General features: G+C 51.9%; 2 protein-coding genes across 3 annotated transcripts in view; one reads left to right on the top strand and one right to left on the bottom strand.

Moving 5' to 3' along the window:
• Positions 1-17626, top strand: part of KLHL29 (kelch like family member 29) — a 283806-nt gene that overhangs the window by 226097 nt on the left and 40083 nt on the right. The gene's annotated exons all lie outside the window — the stretch shown is intronic.
• The window catches only part of LOC306644564 (uncharacterized protein), a gene marked incomplete at its 3' end in the record, with an annotated part of 28746 nt that overhangs the window by 1809 nt on the left and 9311 nt on the right, over positions 1-17626 (bottom strand). The window contains exons 3-4 of the mRNA XM_079111611.1: positions 6338-6468; positions 2390-2669 (exon numbers count right to left, since the gene is read on the bottom strand). Coding sequence (XP_078967737.1) covers positions 2390-2669; positions 6338-6468 — 411 coding nt within the window. The remainder of the gene's footprint in view (positions 1-2389; positions 2670-6337; positions 6469-17626) is intronic.

Genomic DNA, 17626 nt, shown 5'->3' with positions numbered 1-17626 from the left:
ACACTCCTAAATGACAGACAGCTGGCTGCAGGCAGGAACAGGAGGCGCTGCGTGGGGGCATCAACACAAGTTAGAACTCCACTTTAAACAAAAAAAAAAAAAAAAAAAAGAATTTTCCTTTTCTCCTGATCTTCCTTTGAAACCTTGCCCAGCATTATAATAAGATCCACCGTAGAACGCCTCTCGATCTAGCTCATTACAGCCGTGCGATTTCTGCCTACCATTGTTTGACGTGACAACCTGGTCTCTCACGGGGTTGAGTAATTATGGAGAGATCCCCCTTCATGAAGAACAGGTCTTGCCAGCCAGAGGGATGGGCCACTGGTATTTTTAGACTTCATTAGTGCCCTGATTTAAAATTTCACATTTTGTTTCTTGTAATTATCTTTCAATCGACTGAGCGAAAATTTCAGTCAGGGCTCTATTAGTCTGATTTCCCAAAAAGGGTGTTGGGACTTTAATTTAAAACTTAACCAATTGAAAAATAAAGGTGGTGTGCAAAATGCTTTTTGATTTGCAATAGGTCAGGCGATTGTCTCTCATCTGTGACTAGAGAAGTTGGCTTGCGCGCAGTTCACTTTAATGAGTGTTATTTAAATGCATTGAGCACATATAGATTTTCTTAAGAAACGTACAAGATAAATTTCTCTAAGAACAATTTGGGGGTGGGAGAAAGCTGTGGGACTTTTTTTTTAAGATTATATATTGAAAGCTATTAAAAATAGATTTCATGTGTGCAAAGTGATAAGGGAGGAAAACGGAATTAGTTGTGTGAATCTCTTACAAAGTTCCTGAGATGTTGGTCTTGTTGGATTCAGACCCCAGAGCTAATTCTTGGGGAGAGAGGTGGCCAAACTCAGGCCTCCCAGTGGAACCTGAGATCTGATGTCACTGCCCCTGGGGACCCACAAACCCAGCTATAACTCACAGCAAGGGTGGAGGCCAGGGATGTGGTGATTTCTGATCCTTGCCTTCTTCCATGAAGGATTGCTGGTGGCTTAGAAGGTGGCTGGAGACTCTGAAAGCCCAGACTGTGGGCCCGGGGGTGAAAACATTGGTGTGCTTGGCCTGCATGTCTCGGGGGAGAAGCTGGGCCGCACCTATTCCCACTTGGTTCTGCGCCAAAAAACTAAGTCCAAGGTGACCCAAGTGGAAGAAACATCTCTTCTGACTTCAGGTTTTGTAGGCCTGGGGGCAGGGCCTTGAGGATTCGTTTCCAGGACTTGGCCCCCCTGCTCGGGGACCGGGAGCCACGTGGAGTGGGATATTCAGTACTTCTTGGGCTTGCAGTTTATCCTTTCCCATTCCTGTCCCTGGACCCCCACCCCACAGAGCTCTGTCCACCCCATGTCCTGCTTGGCTGGTACCGCCCCTGATTCCACAAGCGGCAAAGACAAGATCTTACATAAAAAATGTATACATATACTTTGAGGCATAAGGAACAGCTGGATGACTGGGGAGTCCTGACCTCGATGAGCTTCCCTTTCCTCATCTTTAAAATGGGGTGACAAACCACCCTCCTAGGGCCTCCGGAGGAGTGAATGAAATTGTGGGCCTGGCCATGCAAAGCACTGAGCTTGCTCGTGCCAAAAATAGCTGCCACCACTACTGCTGACACTGGTCGTGGGTCTGGAGGGCTCAGCAGAGAGGGCAGCTGGTATGGGGTGGGAAGGCGGGGACCTCCCGGTGCAGTGTTCCCAGGCCTGGTAGCCCCAGCCAAGCCACTGAACGGGAGATGGGCATGTCACCTTTCTGGCAGGTGGATTCTGGACTGTTCTTCCTGGGCAGGGAGGCCAACCCAGATCTCATCTCTCCTGTCCCGTACTCTGGCAAGTCCAGAGCGCACCGTTCCCTCTGCAACCTCAACAAACACTCAGGGAGAAGCTGAACATATGATGGAGCTCTTTGTCCCCGAATGTCAGGCCAACTGGAATCGCCCTCCCACAGACCCATTCTTTCTGTGCCTGTGTCCTGGAAGTGCCACAGGATTCTGAATCTATCCAGGATTCAGAATCGGAGTCACTGGTTTCCCTGAACAGCCCTTTAATGGGCCCCCAGTGGGTCCTCTCCAATCCAGGCTCCAAGGTGCAGCCAGAGTGGTCTTTTTAAATGCAGCTTGGTCCTACCATGCCCCCATAGAATGTCTCCAACAGTCCGTCACTCTGGTCCCCGGTGCCCACCTCGATGTGGAGCTGCAGCACCCAGCTCCTGCCCTCCTCCCACCTCATCTTCTGCCGTTCTGTGCACAGGGTGCCCAGTAGCCACACCAAGCCAGGAATGTTCCTTGTCTTTACCCATGTTCTGGGCCTTGAATAGTGGCACCCATGAGATGCCCTCCCTGATTAGCCTGTGAAGTCCATCCAATCCCCACTTCAGCCCAGCAGCTAACCCAGTGCCCAGCTAAGAGGTGCACAGGGAGCGGGTGATGCATGAGGCGCGAAGCACCGGGCTGGGAAGGAGCAGTGAGTCCTCTCTTGCCTTTGTGTGGTGAGAGCAGTCGGGACCCCAGGGCCCCAGGCACCCAGGTATGCTGAGTGCAGCCCATGCCTGTGCCATGCCTCTGGGAACAGAAGTCCATCCACTTCAGACCTCCTCCTGTACCCAGTCCCCTCCACCACAACACCTGCCCGGAGCATATGGGATCTGGAATTCTGCCTCGGTCTCCTCTCCTATAAAAGGGAGATAATGATTAGAATCCGATTCTTACAGTAGTGACTGAGCTATTTTGTATGAACCCCTTAGAACAGTGCTCAGTGTGCGATGATCACTATAAAAGTGTTCGTTGTTACTTCTGCCACCAGTATGAAGGTCATCTTTCAGTGCCCATGGTCTTTTAGGGGCCCAGGTTAATGTGACAAGTCTTGGAACAATTTGCCTTCCAGAGTCTTAGGAGAGTACATTAACATCATGATATTTAAAGCACCTAGTTCCCAGGGGTCCACTCTGAACAGAAGAAAATTCCCCTCTCCCATTATAATGTCCTCCACCATCACCATAACAACCGGAAGGAACCAGCCTGCTGCAGGAGCCTTCCCCATAATTCCAGGAGCTGTACATCCACCCTGTGACCTTCAACTTGATGTTAGAGCACAAGGACACAGTGGGTGGGTCTTCCTCCATGGCAGCATCAACAAATGGGGCAACTAGAATTCTCTGATTTCTACAGACCAACCTACTGAGGCAGGGTGAGTTGGTTAGGAGCACACAGCTGGCAGAGTAGAAGGTGGTCAGGAGCCCAGATCCTGCAACCATTGACTGGGTAGGATTCAAGTTCCACTACCCACTAACCCAACAGACTCATGCCAGAAATACTGGCGTCTCTGAGCCTCAGTTTCCACATCTGTAACATAGCGGCATTCCCACAGACCTGCTCTGAGTAATAGATAATTCACTAAGTCTTAACACGGTGCCTGGCACATATAGGCTCACTACGATGTTACCCGTCGTTATTGCTATGGCTACTGTAAATCCTAAAGAATCCTAGGGAAGAGAGCGCACACGGCTCAGGACCTTCCCGGTCATTTGGATCTGGAGCCCAACCCACCATCGCCCCAACTTTCCCTCCCAGCCGACCAGCCCACCAGCCCCGGCACCCTCCCAGGAGTAGGCGTGGCCGAGCCTGCGGAGCTGCAGATGCCGGTGAAGTCCGTCCCCTCACCTGCCCCAGCCCTGCGCAGGAAGCCCTCCCCGCCTCCCAGCGCTGCGTCCTCAGGGTTTTGTTCCTCACTAATTGGAGAGTTGTCAGGGGCTTTCTGGTTAGGTTAACGGACCATTTAACTGTGAGCGAACCAAGAAAGCGGCAAGATGCAGTCCAGGCAGCCAGACCACCCAGACAGGTCATCCTTGGAGCAGGAGGCGACTCCGGAGGCCCAGACGGAGCAGGGGCCCTGAGCCTCTCCTCACAGTGGTGGAGGAGCGCACAGTTCTCAGCCTTGAATCGCTGCGGAGCGTCCTTGAGGCCACAAATCCTGCTCTGGCCCCTCCTGTCTGGCGGGCTTGGCCAGAGGAGTCACAATGCAGATGAGAATGAAAGGATGAAAGTTTTCTTTTGCTTTCCTTTCTTTTTTTCTTTTTTTTTTTTTTTAGTACCACAGATTGAACCCAGGGGTTCTTAACCATTGAGCCACATCCCCAGCCCTTTTTACATTTTTATTTTGAGACAGGGTCTTGATAAGTTGCTGAGGTTGGCCTTGAACTTGTGGTCCTCCTGCCTCAGCCTCCTGAGCCGCTAGGATTACAGGCATGTGCCACCGGGAACAGCTATGAAAGGGCTTTTCCCACAGGAGCAAGTGGAGGACATGTCCAGGTCCTTCAGGATGATATTGACCATGGCAGGAAGCCTGCTGCCCTGGTCCTAAACCCTGTCATCCCAACCAGAACTGTGACAAGCTAGATTGAAGGTCAGTGGCACTCAGAGGCCACAGGAGAGCTTGAGCCCTATTATGCCCTTCCATGCTGCACCACCAAGTATTTATTGAGCAACTAATGTATGTAGTCTGAGGCACTACTATATGCAGAGCCCACACCTGGCTTCTCCCATGAGTCAGGCAAAAGGGACAGCCAGCATTCCAGTTGAGTGCCCCACCCGAGGTTCAATTCCTACTGGGCAGGAGTCCCTGAGGCAATGCCCAGTGTTCAGACACTTGCCAGGCCTGGGAAAGAGGCAGGAGTCGGCCCCAGAGGAGCCTGCCTTCCATCTGGGGAGACAAGAAGGCGCCAGTGGTTAGAACTATGGGGACTGGAGAAAATCAAAAGCATGTGGACTGGGCCTTTGAGGGCAGTCCAGGTGACAGCAAGGGACAAGGGGAAGGCAGGTGGCCCTACAAATGCCAGGTCTGAGGGAGGAAAGCTTGAGCGAAGCGTCAGAGACCCTGGACTATGATTTTTCAATAGATTTATCTATCATGGAGTCACACACACTCTCCACTCAAATGGCCCGCAGGGCCTGTCCTGATTTGAGACAGGGTCACCTAGTGATTGAAGTTTATGACTTCAAGTCCCTGTCTCTGAGAGCTTGGCACACAAAGCCAAGAAGCCAGCCTGGGCTACAAGGCTGCCTCCTTTACCTCATGTTAGTGGGTAATGACCCACAGTCTTGAGCAAGAGTCCATCTGCCTCTGAGGCCATCCTGGTCTTGCAAGGTGAAGACCTGCTTGATCATCAGGGACTTTGACCTGGGTAGGAGACATCTGGTGGCCATTAACCCCTGACAGGGAAATCTGGGCACATCCAAGGTCCAGAAATCCTTTGTACGCCTTTCTCTCTCCTTGTGTGACAGAGTTTTAATGATGAGCTTCCAGCTGCCTGCGTCTGTCCTCTGAGAGAGAAAGGCAGGTTCAGCAGACTGCCTCGGAGTCCTCAGAGCGAGGGGCTGAGTTCTGAGGGCAGGATCTCCAGGCAGGGGTGTGGCGTACCTGCTCCCTGTCCCTGCATGATGGCGACAGGGAGGACAAATGGTGCCCCAACCTGTGAAGCAAAACTGGAGAATGCAAGGCACAAAACCAGTTTAATGAGAGACGATTTGGTTGAAATTACATTTCATTCAGGAGGACCCTCGTTATTCTAGAAATGTAAAAGGTAAAAATAATACAAGAGTGATATTTTAGGAACATAAGACATTATATAAGTTGCTTGAAGAATAAATGGCCAAAAGCTTGTCATCTTTTGAAATAGTTGTCATTGACTGTTTTCTTAGCATAACTCTCTTCTTTAAAAAAAAAATGTGTATTTTACACACACACACACACACACACACACACACATTACATCACACACATCCCTACCTTAGAGGGAAGCCCACACATTTCATGAGGCAAGTGTTCTTTACTATTTTCTATTTTTATTTATTTTTTTATTTTTTTGGTACTGGGGATTGAACCCGGGGTACTCTACCACTGAGCCACAGCTAAGTTTTTATTTTTTATCTTGAGTCAGGGTCTCACTAAGTTGCTTAGGTCCTCACTAAATTACTGAGGCTGGCCTCAAACTTGCAATCCTCCTGTCTCAGCCTCTCAAGCCTCTGGGATTACAGGCATGCGCCACCGCCCTCGACTTACTTTCTAAACCTCCCAGCACTCTGCCGATGACCAAGCATAGCCCTGTGAACAGTCTGGTTTCACCCACTGGCCTCCCCGTGCCTTGACCTCTCTTCTTCCAAAAGACATCTCAGTTGCCATGCCCAGCACCGCAGACGTGGGTCTACATACAGGCAAGCAGACAGTATTTTGCCAACTTCCGTACAGTCAATGTCGGGACTGTATGCTAGGCTGCTGGGGCAGGTGCCACCAAGAGATGCAACAGACTGGGCAGCTTAAACTACAGAAATGTGTTTGCTTACAGTTCTGGAGGTTGGAGAACCAAGCTCAAGGCAAAGCAAGGTTGGCTTCTCCTGAGGACTCCCTGCTTCTCCCAGTGTCTTCTCACGGCCTTTCCTCTGTGCAGATACATCTCTGAAGTCTCTTCCTCCTCCTGTAAAGACACCAGTCCTGTTGATCAGGGTCCATCCAAGACTTGCCGTTTCCTTAATTACAACCAACCAGATACAATCACATTGGAGGTTAGAACTTAAGCACAGAATTTGAGAAGCCACAATTCAGTCCACAATAGTGTGTAAGTCCATCCTCTTGGCAAATAGTGTCCCCTGACCCCAGTACAGTGACTGTACTTACAGTGTATGACTCTTCCCTGTGGATAATGTCACTATGGTGTACCTACAAACTTCTCCCTCTGCTCCCTGTCACCACGCATTGATTTATCTTCCATTATTAGAATCGTTGATATGCAAAGTTCATTTTTACTTCGTATTTTCTTCCATGGTGCTGGGGATGGATCCAGGGCCTCACGTGCTAGGCTGGGGCTCTACCACTGCACTGCCCGCAGCCCTGGACCTTCGTGCTGAGAGGGCTCTCAGAAGTCACCTAGCAGAAGCAGGAATCTTCCCTCATTGTTGGGGACACAGCAGGAGCCACCAGTTGCTGGACGGTTTGTCCTGTTAAATGGTCAAGAGCCATCTTCCTGTAACTCCCATGGTCCTGCCTTCTGGGCCCATCCAGAGCAAACCTGGTTCAGGGGTCATCCAGAGAAAAACCGGCCCCCGTTTTACATGACAGCTCTTGAGACCATTGAAGATGACAGCACTTCCTTTTCTATAGACCAAACATCTCCAGTGACCTCAGCTGCTCATTTGGAAAGTCCCCTTCACCATGTGGATATTCTCCCTCGTCATGTTCCTGCTTGTCAAGTACCTACTAAAGGGACACCAGGTGACAGGATGGGTGGTCAAGGGAAAAGGGACGGTCACCTTCTTGGGCCTGAGCATTGCAGCTATTCCAACTTTCCTACAGTGGTCGTGGCTTACCTGCTTGGAAACACACCTTCATCTTCGCACAGGCACATGCAGACCCTCAGACTTCAAAGTGAAGGAAAGCAAAAATAAAAAGCCTCTCAGGACTCCTACTGATCACTGCGCAGGTTTCTTTGGGATCCCCCTCCTTTTCCTCATCTGAATTGAGATTGTCGCACATTCCTTCCTGTGCAGCCCTATCTTGTATCATTCCAGGGCCTTTGGCCAAGTTAACCGTTCTACTGAGTTGGCCTATTTTGGTTGTGGAGGTGTTTTTTGTTCGTTCGTTCATTTTTGTTTCTTTGTTTGCAGTTCTGGGGATTGAACCCAGGGGCACCCGTCACTGAGCCACATCCTCAGACCTTTTTATTTTTTTTAATTTTGAGACAGGATTGGTCTCGAACTTGAAATATCCCTGCATCAGCCTCCCAGTAACTAGGATTATAGGCCCCCCGCGCCCAGCATCTCCACTGAGTTTTTAAGTGGTTTGCCTTTGAAGTCTGGAAGATGGGGCATCTCGGCCCAGCCTTCCCTGGCCCCAGGCCCCTGCCATGCTCTCTGAAGCAGCTCCCCACCTGCCTCTCTGGGATAAGAACTGACTCCCAGGCAGCAACCCATCCTTTCAGTGCCTCCTACCCTACCACCACACAGGGAATGTTGGAAGAGGACATTAGCTGGAAGGTCATTCAGCAAAAGCTCAGAGGTTTAGGGGCGTCACCAAAATATCACATTCCCCCCAAAAACTGTCACTAGAAAGTTCCCTGTGAAACCATCCTCATTCCCTGGGTACCCTCAGTAATTACTTCATCTGCTGCTAGGAATTCTGTATCCTAGAAAACTTCTGTCCTTCCAGAGACCGAGGACTACATAGAGACGACCCAGGATCTGTGTGGCTGGATTGGGCCCACTCAAGTGCCTCGGCACCCTACACATGTGGTGTGCCACCAGGCCACTGGGGTCAGAGAAGCCCACCCACCCCCAGGAGCCATCTGTGCTCCACAAGAAACTGTTGGATGGAAGGAAGAGTGGGGACAAGACACACACATTCACAGAGGAGCCAAGTCCTACTTGGCATCACATGGGCAGGGCCAGCAATGACCCAGAGCACTATTTGACTAGGAGACATTGTCCCCAAAGGAGAGAGAGAGAGAGATGACCAGGGCAAACTCTAACTGGAGGACACAGAGCCTCCTCCCCCATCACTTCCCACAGTCAGGGACTTCTCTGGAAAGGCCCGCTTAGTGAACTCTCCTGAGCAGCTTGCCATCTGGATCCCTACAAATAATGACTGAGAGGTCAACCATGCTTGTCCATTAGAGTACAGAGCACCTTCAAGAGCCAGGCCCTGTGGCCCAGTCAGCATGCCCAGCATGCCTTGCTCTCCATTCAAACCTGTTGGAACCTGTTGCCAAGGGTCTCAGAGGCACCTAAGTTTAGGGATTGCTTTGTGATAATTCAGAAAGTTCCTGATTCTTCTGGCCCTGTGAATAGGCAGGTTTCAGAAATTCTTATTCAGGCAGAAGTAATTCCTATATATTCCATCTTTCTTCTACATGGAGATATTCATTACCTTCAGGATTCCCAATTTAATATCATTGGTCCCAGAAAGCAGAGGAGGCATGCAGCCTCCCCCTGGTTCTTTGTAGTAATGATACCATCCAAGAACATGAAGTGGAACTTGGTGAGAGGTATCCAGCTGTTGGTCAGGGATGGCTGATTCAGGGAAGATGGTGGAAGATGCACCTTGCCTTCCAGAAGGACACAGAGGTGGAGGGTGAATGCTTTGTAGGTACCTGCCACTTCTTATTCATTATATATTTATTCTGTATTTGAGTATTCCCTAAAGCTACCCTGTGAGGCAGATTCATTAAATGGAAATGCACTCGCCCAGATACAAGTGGTAAAATGAGAGTCAATCTCAAAACCACCTGCCTCAAATGTCCATACCCTTTCTACCACATCACACCTTGAAACTTCTTGTTATGGTCTGTATTGTCACTAGGCATGTTTGGGCTAAGGATGGGCAAGTCCCAGAGTGGCTGTTTTATGTCTCCTAGAATCATGTGTCTGATATTTGTCAATATAAGTAGGTGATTCTTGGGTTCTTACCACACCTCCCAAAGTGTTATGGGATGGATGGACAGATGGAGAGAAGGAGGGAGGGAGGGAGGAGGGAGGGAAGGAAGGAAGGAAGGAAGGAAGGAAGGAAGGAAGGAAGGAAGGAAGGAAGGAAGGAAGGAAGGAAGGAATCCCCAAAGTAAATCCACAAGGGGCCCTGGGCCCTTTGAGAAGTTGCAGACAGCACTGGCCACTACAGAAGCTGCTGGAGCTTGGGAGGCAGGCAGCCCTGGGGATTCTTTCCTGTTGCTACACCTCCCACGCCTTCTTCAAAGTATTGCCAATGCAATAAAGTTAATAGAGCCAGTCATCCTATGAAGAAGCCAATTCCGAGCAAAGATGATACATCTTTGAAGTTAATGAGGTCTATTAATTGAGCTTATGCCCTTTTAAATGAATGAAATTCTTGAAATCTACCAAACAGCCGCACATCCATTTGGAAGTAGTTATTGACGCCTCATGTCTCTGTCACCAGTGGATGAGGAACCACCAGCGCGAAGCTACAGGATTTGGCTTCTTGCCGACATGGAGCTCAGCCTTCAGCTCCTGGGAAGCTCACCAGATGTCACGTCTGGCCAGCCATTCTTGTCCTTAGTGAGAATCAGCCTTAGTCCTCCAATCAGCCAGCAGAGCCTTAGGAACTAGACAAGTCCATGATAAATAACTCAGGGAGAAAGTGATCTGACCAATTCAGGAATCGTTTGAGGAGCATGCACCTGAGCCCTCGGCCTTCAGACAGGGGACTCAGGATTAGCTGGAGAGTATAACACTTCCAAAATGGCTGCTTCACACTAGGTGGGTGGTACCTGGGCTCAGGAAATGAGCTGCCTTGCTTTCCAGGAAGTGCCCAGACACGAGGCCTGGCTGCAGTCTGGCCAGAAGCCATCGCACCGTGGTCCCTGTACCCTCTGAACATGCACCCAGGCTCTGCCCAATTTCTGTCTTCTCCCCAGCTACAGGGCTCACGGTTGCTGAAGAGCACAAAGTGGCACTTGTTGTGCCCACAGAACATCTGCTGAAGACACACTTGTGTTTATAGCTCTTCATTTCAAAAGACTGGCCGCATTATAAAAAGAAAGGGACCATCTGTCCCTCTTCTGGACCCCAGCACTTCTTGGAAGAGATTTCTGTGCAAGAAGGTAGTGAGAAGTCAGCGTCAACTTCAGGGAACTATTTTGGGGCCGGAAAAGAATAGTGACTTCCCGCCAAGAGAACCAGGCCTGCTGATGGAGGACAGCTCTGAGGAGGACCTGCAGTGACAGACGCTGCCGAGGAGGCAGCCAGCTGTGGTCCAGGGGAGCTGCCCAGATATGTTCATCGACACAGAGAGCCTGAAACAGAGGACTGTAGGATGTGAGGGAAGACACTGAGGAAGGGCCATGAGGTAGCACGGTCCCAGGAGGCGACCTGAGGAATGTTGTGGGCAGTCTGCTGTTGCACATGGCCAGATGTCCTCAGTTAGTGTCCCTCTACTCCTCCTGGCCTTTCTTATCTGCAAAGGCCCTTGACACAGTTCCATGTCTTATGAACAGCCAAGGCTAAATGATCTCCCAGTGACTGAGCTGATGACTTCTCCCAGAGTGCCGGGTGTCCCACATGTCTGTGAGGCCTTCTTGGGATTTGTCTGTCCCAAGCCCTTCAGCACAAGATACAAAAAATGTCACCTGAAAGTCCAGGAGAAGCCTGTGGGGGTCCAGGTACAACCGAGGTTAACATGGGTGGGATTTCCAGAGGGCGGGAATTACCCAGGCTTCCTGGCCAGAATCTTTAGGCAGAGCTGTCCCTGGAAGTGAAATTCCCAAGAAGGGCTGATCTTTCCCTGCCTTCACACTGCCATTTCAGATCATGCCTTCTGAACAGCAATGTCCCCCTTAAACAGCAAAAACTTGGATTTGTGCCATAATCTGTGAAGATTCCAGAAAGCTCTGGTCTATGAAACTCTGGGTTTGGGGCTTAGTTTATTTCAGATCAAAACTTGTTTCTGGTCAGGCACGTTGGTGTACTCCTGTAATCCCAGTAGCTCCGGAGGCTGAGGCAGAAGGATCACAAGTTTGAGACCAGCCTCAGCAACTTAGCAAGACCCTAAGCAACTTAGTGAGGCCCTGTTTCAAAACAAAGAAAGGACTGGGAAGGTAGCTTAGTGGTAAAGTGACCCTGGGTTCAACAGGACACCCCTGCTGGCAAATCCTGGGCCCAGTGAATTGACAGCTTTGTCTCATCCTGGGGAAGATTCACAAGTTTTCCTCTACATCCTAAATGCACTGAATTCCCCCCATGGTGCGCATGCATTTCAATTCTGAGAACAAAGGCAACTCCTAGAGTGGTGTATTCAGGAATCTCCGAATCCTAAAAGGTCACACTCCTTTTATTCTCGCCTCTTTTCAGTTCTTTTCCGTTCTTATTGATTTCTTTGGGCACATAAGAAAACACAGTAGGCAAAGCCCACCATATCCATAGAAATAAAATATTCTGCAGTCAAACCACATACCATAAAGAAATAATTGCAGTCTGTATATATTGCTAATGGACATCTCTCAGCAATTCCCTGTCTCATAAGCTTTAAACACAGACATTAGTATAAATATGCAGAAATCCCCATTCGGGCAAATTACTCTGCATTTCTGAATGAAAGGAAGATTAACCATGTGCTGATATCTTTGAAGGAGCTCAGCCGAGCAGGAAAATTCTTCTGGCCCTCTCTGGGAGGGAGGCTTGGGACTCCATGAGATCTGGGTAAGAACTGGAAGTCCTACTGGCATCTCCTCCCCAGGGAGGAGGGATACCTCCCAGTCAAATTACTGTCACTGTCACCTGAGAAGGTTAGTTGGTCACACCACATCCTGTTTTCCAACTCCTGAGGCACTGGCAGGAGCAAGAGCAGGAAGGTGAAGGTACATTCCCCCCAATTCCTCAGCTGCCTGACAAGCCCCAGGGGTGATCCAAGCCTCTGAGGTACAAGGTGATGGAGACCCTAGGCCGTGTAGAGTCAGCTGGTCATGAGCCTGAAGTTTCTGGGCCATCTGAACCTGGCTGAGCCTGCAGTTTCCTTTCTCTGGCCTCTCCTCACTCACACCTCCTCCCCTTCACCTCTCTCTTTCCACCTTTCCTCCCTCCTCCTCCCCAATTAGCCTCCCCTACCCTGCTCATGCCCACTGAGGGTCCCATGGTCCCCAACCAAGGCCAGCGAGGGTTGGGGTCTTCATCTTCCCGGGCTCCACAGCCACAGCCCGACTCCAGCCTGTTGGGAAAAGACCCCTCCCTTTCCAAAAACACCCTTGGCCCTTAGACACCAAGCGGGAGGAGGCCCAGTCAGTACAGGTTGCGCGCCTGGGGCGGACAGGGCCTGATGGGTAGCTGATAGGCAGCTGATAGGCGCAGAGGCGTCAGAGGCGGAGGGGGCAGACGCCAGGTCCCCGCGCAGCTCTCAGAAGCCTCCTCAGGCTCCCACATGCTCCGCGCAGGCCACAGGCTGGCCTCTGCTCCTCTCCTCAGAGGCCAGGGCCTCGGAAGCAGCAGCCCCGGAGGAGCAGGGGAAGGGGCTGGTAGGAGGGCTGCCCAGGCACTGGGCGCCAGCCTCCTGGCCGACATGGGAGGTGAGCTACGCGTCGGTCAGGACCGCAGCCGAGCCGAGGGAGGTGGCGCGGAGGTCTTGTGGTTCTTTATTCTGGGCCCGCCCGCCTTTCCCACGGGCGGCAGCGGGAGAGGAGCGCTGCGCCATGGCTGGGGCGGAAGGAAGGGAGCCGGGCTTCTCAGAGCCCGAGCTGCAGCCTGGTGGCCTTGCCCGTCTGCGGCTGGGCCCCAGGCGGAGGGCCTGGAGCCTGGTCCCCGGGGGACACCCAGGAGGTTCTGTGACAGCGTTTTCTAGAGGGATTTCGGAGGCAGCGGCCCCGGGGCAGAAGAGCGAGGCCTCGCCTCAGCTAACCCGCAGGCCCGCCCGGGAAGCCTTCGCTGTCTCCTTACCAGCAGCATCTTGACGGGCTATTTTCATGTCTGTCTCCCCCACCCGACTGTGAATGACTTAGAACACCCCCGCCTCTGGCCGATTTAGCAACTTCATATGAAATGTAAAAAGGTACCCTTTTCTCAAGACCCTTGCCTGCCACCTACCAGAAAACTGTCAGAGTAACTCAAGAAACCTGCGATGCCTGCGGGGTGAATGGCGCCCCCCGGAGTTGTGCAGTGTGCAACTTGAGCCACCTGTGAATGGCAGCCCTGGGGGACAATTGTGGTTATTTCTCACCAGACTTCTAAGCATGCAGATGCATTGACCCATTTAACCCTCAACACTCCAAAATGGATGCCATTATGACCCTCACTTAATGAGAAAGTGTTGGCTCAGAAACATGAAGTTCCTTCCCCAAGTGTACCCAACCAGTCAGGACAGAGTGGGCATGGACACCAGGCAGTCCTTACCCAAGTCTAATCCTTAGTCATACATTCACTTTGCATCCCCAACGCCTCATTTCGGATCTGGCCACATGAATGCTCAACAAGTGTACATTCCATGTAAAGACACAGAGGGGACTGATTCAGTCAGGTCAACCTCCCTGCAGCGTCCCCACCACTGAACCTCTGCTTCCCAAATGGAAAATGAGCAGTTGGCCTCAGACAGAGAAGATGCCCACGCATGTGCTCCAACTGCCCAGCGCTGAGAAGTCCTGAGGACATGTGGCCTTGCGAGCTCGTCTTCACCCTTCAACTCATCCCACCAAAACCAGCCTCCTCCCACCCCCAGACCCCACGCCCAACCTCCCTGTGGTCTCAGGGGTCCCTGGGGTGACCTCTTCACCTCCTCAGGCCTCCTGGCCACTCTCTACTCTGCACACAGCCATCTTTCCAAAGCGCCATTTGACCAGGACCTCCCTACCCAAAACGCTCCAGGGGTCCTCCTCACTGTTCACAAATCCCTCAGTGCCACTGCCCCTCCACCCTTGAGCCCCTCAGGCCTCTGCATAACAGCTCTGCCCCTGCTCATGTGCCCCCGCCACACCCCTACTCTGACCTACCTTCAGTCCACACCTCTTCCAGGAAACCTCTGTCACCTCCCTTCAGTGCCTGCCTACTCATACTTCTCCCCAAACAGGAGCTCCTGGGAACAGGGTCTGCACCAGAGCCCAGCAGGTAAGGGCCCAGCCATGAACACCCCTGACTGAGGGGGTGCTGGACACCCACCCAGTCCACCCAAGGGACTGTTCTGCCCTGCCCAGGCTCCCTCCCACCTCCCCCTCCGCCACAGGCCCCTGTCCGTTGATCCGAACAGTGGCTCCTGTCCTCCGAAGGGAGACCTCACCAGGGCTCTCCAACTACCATCTCAGACCCCCTGCAGCTGCCAGAGGGAGAAGAGTGACCTTCTGAGGAGCTGCAGAAACAGATGTGGAGCCCGTTTCAGGAGAGTGGAACTCTGTCCAAAAAGAACCAGTTCTCACAGCCAAAAGGGGAGAGGGGCAGAGGTAACTGCTCCCCAGCACCCAAGACATGAGGCTGAGTACCCTGAGAACCCAGCTGTTCCCCTGGGGCAGCGGAGCTGAGGGTGGAGGCACCAGGCTAGCCTTCCCCAACCCACTCCCAGGTGGTGAGGAGGAGAGAAGTCCACACTGGGAAGGCCCCAGACACCCAGGAGAGTCTCCAGCAGAGCCAGTGGATCCCAGCCGTGGATGGCACACTGTGTGGCCTCCCACCCCGCTTCCACACGGGGCCAACCCTACCCTGCTGAGCTCCAGTTGGGGGTTGGCTTGGAGCCCCCTCCAGGCATCGGGGCGGTGGGGAGATTCCCTCTCCCGGGTGAGGTCGCTTATCCAGAAGGACATGCCCTTACCCTCTGGGGAGCACAGGTGCCTGACTGACCCTTGTCCTGGGAAGGACCTGCAGAACCGTGAGCAGCAATGGCCTCTAAGAGGAGGATGGAGAGGTGATGAGTCACTGCGCTGATGTTCTGGGAAGCTGTCTGCTGGGAACCCTGGGAGTGGCCAAGGCACAAGTGAGGACCTCTCTGCGTGACCGTCCAGTCTTTGTGCACCTGCTGAGATGCACTTGCCCTTGAGAAGGAGACACTTGGCAAGTCGGTAGACACCCTCCAGGCTCCACCAGTGCAGGGCTTTGATCTGTTTTGTTCATTACCTATTCCCAGTGCTCAGCACACAGTGGTGCTCAATAAGTACTTGCTGAATGCATCAGAGTGAATGAATGAGCGAGTGAGCGGGCCAGGCTGCGGGCAGAACGGAAGTGTAACCCCCACAGTGCAGTGGACGCAACAGGGAGGGTGGGGACCTGGGGGATCAGACAGTTGAGCAAAGGCCAATATTAGAGATGGCTCACAAGTTAAGGCGTCTTTAGGCAAAAGTCACCCTGGAGAAATTTGTCTTCTTTCAGTCATTGGCCTCTACAGGTCTGTGTAATTTAATATTCTGCCCTCTCACATCTTCTCTTGTCCAGATAATTTTTGCAGGTCTTAACCTTATTACCTTACTATTGTCCACTGACCATAGATACTTCACCTTTTGATGGATCCTTGCTCTGTGCAGGGTCACACCATGCTTCTGAGCAATGATCAAGTGTGCCTCTTTCTCCCAGAGGGGTTTATAGAGATTGTAGGGTTTGGGCCAAGATAAGCCCTGGGCCACAGGCCTTGGCAGTTTCTAGTGCTGCAGCTTCTGGGGTCTGGGAGTTGAGTTCCCCAGCACGGCCTGGGGTTTCAGCCCCCTACCCCGCAGTGCATCCATTTTGCCTTGATCCCTTCCGAAGGAGGCCTGAGGATCCCTCACCACCTCAAGTGTGGAGCCCAGACCCTCTGAGTGGCTCCAGACACCCCTGTATTGTGCCTTGGCCCTCCCACTAGGTCTGTACCCAGTCCCACCACCTGCAACCCCCTCCTCTGTATACATTGCCACTATTTACCATGCTCGTGAGAAGCTGGGTCACACATTCCCAACTGTCCCTAAATCTTCCCGGGCCTGCCCTGAAAAAGGAGTCCAGGGTAAACAGGAAGCAGCGAAACGAAGTAGTATTAAACTCTGGAAGCAGAAATTTTAATTAAGAAGAGCTTGATTAGCTGCTGTTCACTAGCTGTGTGGCCTGGGACAAGTCACCTTCTCTGAATCTCACTGTCCTCATCTGTACAATGGGAACAACCCCTCACAGAGTGGCCCTGAGGATTAGAGTAGTCAAGGGTTTGGTGGCGAAACGCATCATGGGGCAGGGGCTTGGAGGTGCTGGTATCCACCCACCGCTACCAACCTCCCCCTGCGGAGGACCAGCAGGGAGGAGCCGTGGGGCACCGATGAACGCTATGGGGTCAAAGGGATGGCTGGGCACCGCGGATGTCATTTAGAGTGGCCTCTTTTGCTTCGGGGTTTTTGTGCAGGAACCCTGTCCCTTGACTGACACAAGTCCCAGGCCAACACTTCTTTGATCACCCGGGCGGAGGTGGCTGCGCAGGCGCAGAAGCAGGTGCCCAGCCCCGAGCGCAGACGGCCCTGGCCGAGTGACGCGCGGGACTCCGCCCACCGCCCCGCCCCGCCCCGCCCGCGGCGCCGCCGTCACGTGGCAGCCGGGCCCCCGCCGGGAGGTTCCCGCGCGCGGAGGTGGCGCGTCTGCGAACGCCTATTTGCATATGCGCACGCCGGGTATTTATAACTTCTCTTCAGCCAGTTCCAAGTTATTGATGTCTTAAAGTGACTTTAATCTGAGCCTTCTTTTCTTCAAATGGGCTTTTGATTTCCGGAGTGATATTATACATGGCTGTAAGCTATTGACTGAGCGATTGCCGTTGTGTTCTCAATGTGCTGATGCTGAAAATCTGCGATATAAATAAACTTCCTCTGGTAGAATCATTATAAAGCACAAGCAGCAGAAATTTATGGAAAGAACAGATTAAATGCTTAGACTTAAATTCTTCAGCGCGCGGCTTGCCCTAAACTGCTGTGTCTGGAATTTGGGCTGCTGATTCAGGTGGAAAAAATCAAACGGACACATCGCTTGTCGGTGCATTTTTACTATGATCTATTGTGTTGCCAAAAGAGAAAGCTCAAAAGCTGCCATTGATAATCCTGGTTAAAACTTGGAGCATAAATTATTAAGACGTGTAGTTTCTTTTCGGAGTGGTTGGGGATTGGGCGGTAGCATAGTAAAGAAATATAACATCAATATGTGCTTATGCATTGTAATGTG

Source organism: Sciurus vulgaris (assembly GCF_902686455.1).
Source record: "Sciurus vulgaris genome assembly, chromosome: 14".
NCBI classification, from domain to species: domain Eukaryota; kingdom Metazoa; phylum Chordata; class Mammalia; order Rodentia; family Sciuridae; genus Sciurus; species Sciurus vulgaris.
Note: the sequence above shows the minus strand (reverse complement) of the source record. Positions and strands in the feature narration are given on the sequence as shown.